General features: G+C 47.8%; 1 protein-coding gene across 3 annotated transcripts in view; it reads right to left on the bottom strand.

Moving 5' to 3' along the window:
• The window catches only part of LOC101583072 (gamma-aminobutyric acid receptor subunit rho-2), a 50,528-nt gene that overhangs the window by 44,451 nt on the left and 2,117 nt on the right, over positions 1 to 3,960 (bottom strand). Inside the window, exon 1 of one of the 3 annotated variants that reach the window (XM_023711942.1) lies at positions 2,374 to 2,492. The exons of 1 other annotated variant lie outside the window; for it this stretch is intronic. Coding sequence is in view for 1 of the 2 variants with exons in the window: in XM_023711940.1 (XP_023567708.1) it covers positions 1,904 to 1,968 (65 nt within the window). In the remaining variant the exon portion in view is untranslated. Of the gene's footprint in view, positions 1 to 1,903; positions 1,975 to 2,373; positions 2,493 to 3,960 lie in introns of those variants that run through there. One more of the 3 variants, XM_023711940.1, reaches the window with a different exon arrangement.

Below are 3,960 nucleotides of genomic sequence, written 5' to 3'. Positions count from 1 at the left end.
AACACAAAAGGATAAAAAGACTACTATTGTATACCTCTTATTCTCCTGTGTTTGTTTGCCCTATTTGGTGGGTTCTTTCCATTCTCATTGATGGGGCTGTGATCAATTTGCCCCTCTCCAGAACATCATTTAGTAGTCTGTGTAGCAGCCACAGTTTAAAACATTGATTTTTTTCTTAGCCAGATTCAATCTGTTTTCCATGAGCCCAAATGGCAGGACCACACCCCACCCGCTGTGGAAAGCCTCCACCTCCAGAACAGAGAGCCCACAGCCAGCAGGGATCCAGGCCAGTTGGGGACTAAATGGGTTTGTACACCAAATCAGATGGTGGCCAGAGATGGCAGCCAGGGCTGGAGGCCAGGACTTCGGGCTCTGGTCAGATCCCTTTCATCTAAATTAGGTGACAAAGGACTGATTCTCTCTTCACTCTTTCACACTCTTTTCAGATCATTGCCTACCCAAAGTATATACAACCCTAAAGCAGTAAAATCCTAATTATTGTCTATTGACAAGGGTCTAACTAAACAAGGAAAAAAGGAGGAAAAGGAGGCAGAGGAGAAGGGGAAGGAGGAAGAGGAGAAGCAGAAGAAGAAAAGGAAAAGAAAATAGGAGAAAGAAAAAAAGAAAGACAGATAGACAGACAGGCAGGCGGGCAGGCAGGTAGGCAGGCAGGCAGGCAGAGCTAGCAATAAAACTTTTTGTGACTGTGGAACTTTTTCCCCAGAGCTGGAGATGGAGCTGAACCCCAGTCCTCTTGAAGCATGTGTGCTTGCTCATGGCCTGGTACCCCCAAGGAGTTTCCACACCCACCAGTCTCTGCCCTAATCTTTGCATTGAGGGCTCAATGTGACTAGGCCTAGGCCTGGTTCCCTGGGCAGACACAGAGTAAGAAACCGTAACCAGACACTCAGCAAAGATGCCTGGAAGGCAGATGAAGGGCTCAGCCAAAGGCTTAGCAGATCATAGACATTAAATTGTGAGTGCAGCGGGCTCACTGCCGTCTACCTCACAGGGAGCAAATCCCTCCTGTCAACAATTTCCACATTTATTTAGGGAAGGATTAGGAAACCGGAAGTCCCAGAATGCCTCCATCCCAACAAAAGAGAAGATTTAAATCCTGCTGCTTGCCAATGAGGGCTCAGAATATTTTTTTAAGGGACCAGTTGTTTGATCACTGAAGCTTGTAAGATCCTGCTCCTCAGGCTGTTTGTCTGAGCCAGGTGCACTTCAGGCGCCACCCTCAGCTCCAGTCTCCTGAGCTCCACCCCACAAGAAGGCAGCCAGAGCTTCCAGGGGGCCTCAGACCTGGCTGTTGGTGTATTGACAAGGGTCTAACTAACCAAAGAAAAAAGGAGGAAAAGGAGGCACAGGAGGAGGGGAAGGAGGAAGAGGAGAAGCAGAAGAAGAAAAGGAAAAGAAAATAGGAGAAAGAAAAAAAGAAAGACAGACAGACAGACAGACAGACAGACAGACAGGCAGGCAGAGCTAGCAATAAAACTTTTTGTGACTGTGGAACTTTTTTCCCAGAGCTGGAGATGGAGCTGAGCCCCAGTCCTCTTGAAGCATGTGTGCTTGCTCATGGCCTGGTACCCCCAAGGAGTTTGTGCATTAGTATAGTTTTTAAACCCTGTGTAGATTAGATAACAAAAGTCATTTTGTGAACTGGTATCAGATGCTTGGTTGAAATTTTTTCTCACATCCACAGTCCTTAGCCTTTCTCTTCATGTTGGTGACAGAAGATTGTGTTCACTATACCTTTGGAAGCCAGGCCGGAGTCGCTGTGTGGTTTATTTGGCAAAAGCAGTGAGCACACCCACCTCTGCTGGGGGGCCATCTTAGGCACACGCACCCCACACCCAGAGTGGCAGATCCAGGCCCAAAGCCCGTTTCCTTGACCTCTCACCTCCTTGTCCTTCCCAGGACCTTCTGCAAAGGGCAGGAGGGCAAAGCTGCTTCTCCATCCAGCATGAAAGAATCTTGTTGCCAACTAGGAAGAGGGCTGAGGCCAGGCATACCCGGGAGGCAGCGGATGGGAAAGGGAACCACAGGGGCCTCCAGGCTGGCTCTGAGCCTCTCACAGCCTCGCTGAGGTGATTTTTCAAATCTAAAAGGGTCTCCATGGAAAAGAAAGCCATTGTGAGGTAGGAGGCCAATTAGGAAACAGGCTGGGAAGAGGTGGATCAAAACACAGAGGCTAAGAAGCAGGAAATCCAGAAGAAAACAGCTGGGAGAAAGCAGACTTGCTTGGAAGCCATTTAATAAATACAGATATAAAAGATCAGGAAAACTCAAAGAAGTTTTAGAAAAAAGCAGCTTCTAGGTAGAATTTTTTTTTTTTTTTTTTTTTTTTTTTTTTTTGCGACAGCGTCTCACCATGTAGTGCAGTCTGGCCTCGGACTCACTGTGTGTAGCCCAGGCTGGGGCCTCAGCCTCCCTCATGCTGGGATTTCAGGTGTGTGCCGCCACACCCAGCTTGGGCAGAATAATTTTGTGTGAGTACCTCTGCCTGAACAATGCAGGGAAGGCTGATAGGATCGAAGAAGTCCTGACAGTGTGAGGAGTGTGGCCACGTGTTGTGTGTGGTGGGCTGTGACTTACACATGTGACTGTGTGTGATAATGTATGAAGAGCTATGGGTCATACATGTACGAGTGTGTGGTATGTGATGTGAGTGTACTACTGTGCATATGCTTTTGTCTGAGAATAGGACTTGTAGGAAGTATCTGAAGACTACAAGCAAAAAAAGCCAGGTCAATTTATTTGTGTGCATTAGTATAGTTTTTAAACTCTGTGTAGATTAGATAACAAAAGTCATTTTGCAAACTGGTGTCAGATGCTTGGTTGAAATTTTTTCTCACATCCACAGTTCTTAGCCTTTCTCCCAGCCTCCGTTCAAAAATGATCTTAAGAGGGCCAGCCAGGCCGTCTAGATAGCTCAGCAGATTAAAGCACCTTCTTAGGCAAGCTCAGGGACAAGGGTTCGATCCCTGGCACCACATGCCACACCAGCCCTGCCCCTAGGTATGCAGAGCTGGCCACTGAAACCAGGTGTGGTGGCACACACCTGTAATCCCAGCCCTGGGGAGGCTGAAAACGGGAGGATCACTGTGAGTCTGAGCTTCACAGTGAGAACCTGTACCAAATACATTTTTTAAAAAGATCGTAAGTTTTTTGAATTATATGTTTATCTTTTGCCACTTTTAATGCCTCAAATAATGGCTTTCAAGAAAATTCTCCTGACCCTAAGATTCAGATTCAGGTTGCCCCCATGTCCCCAAGCATCTGAAATGAGACTCTGGGTCTTCTGAGAGGTGACAGATGCTATGATGGCCCAGATGGCAGGGAGGCATAAGGGTACCTAGGGGCTTATCTGGCCTCCAGCACCCATTCAAGGAAGAGCTATGTTAGGACAACTCTTTCTTCCAGGTTGAATAAATCAAGAACCTCTGCTCCAGTCCTATAGGGCCACCAGCAAGCCCCATGACTTACTCAGGCCCTGAGCCACTGTTTATGCATCTGTAAAATGACCCTGTTGGGGCAGTTTCCCATGATGTGCTCCCTGGGATGGGAGTCCTACAGATAATTGTTGTCCCTATTTTTGAGACATACTGAACAATTGTTGTCCCCCTCTTCAAGGTTGGCCTCACCTAGTTGTATAAGAAAGGTGCTAAAAGTTCTTCTGTAAAGAAGTTCTCTAGAGAGGGCCAGGGAGATAGCTCAGCATAAGTACCTGCCTGGCAAGTGCAAGATCCTGAGTTCAATCCCCAGTACTGCAGAACAAGAAGGGGGAGGAAGAAGGGGAGGAGGAGAAGGAGGAGAGGGAGGGAGAAAGGGGAGGGGGAGGAGGAAGAGGAAGAGGAGGAGGAGGAGGAGGAGGAGGAGGAGATGGAGAAGACGACGAAGACGAAGACGATGAAGACTAAGACGATGAAGGAGACCAAGGAGACGAAGGAGAGGAAG

The sequence above is a fragment of the Octodon degus genome, unplaced genomic scaffold (genome assembly GCF_000260255.1).
Source record: "Octodon degus isolate 3935 unplaced genomic scaffold, OctDeg1.0 scaffold00022, whole genome shotgun sequence".
Classification (NCBI taxonomy): Eukaryota; Metazoa; Chordata; class Mammalia; order Rodentia; family Octodontidae; genus Octodon; species Octodon degus.
Note: the sequence above shows the minus strand (reverse complement) of the source record. Positions and strands in the feature narration are given on the sequence as shown.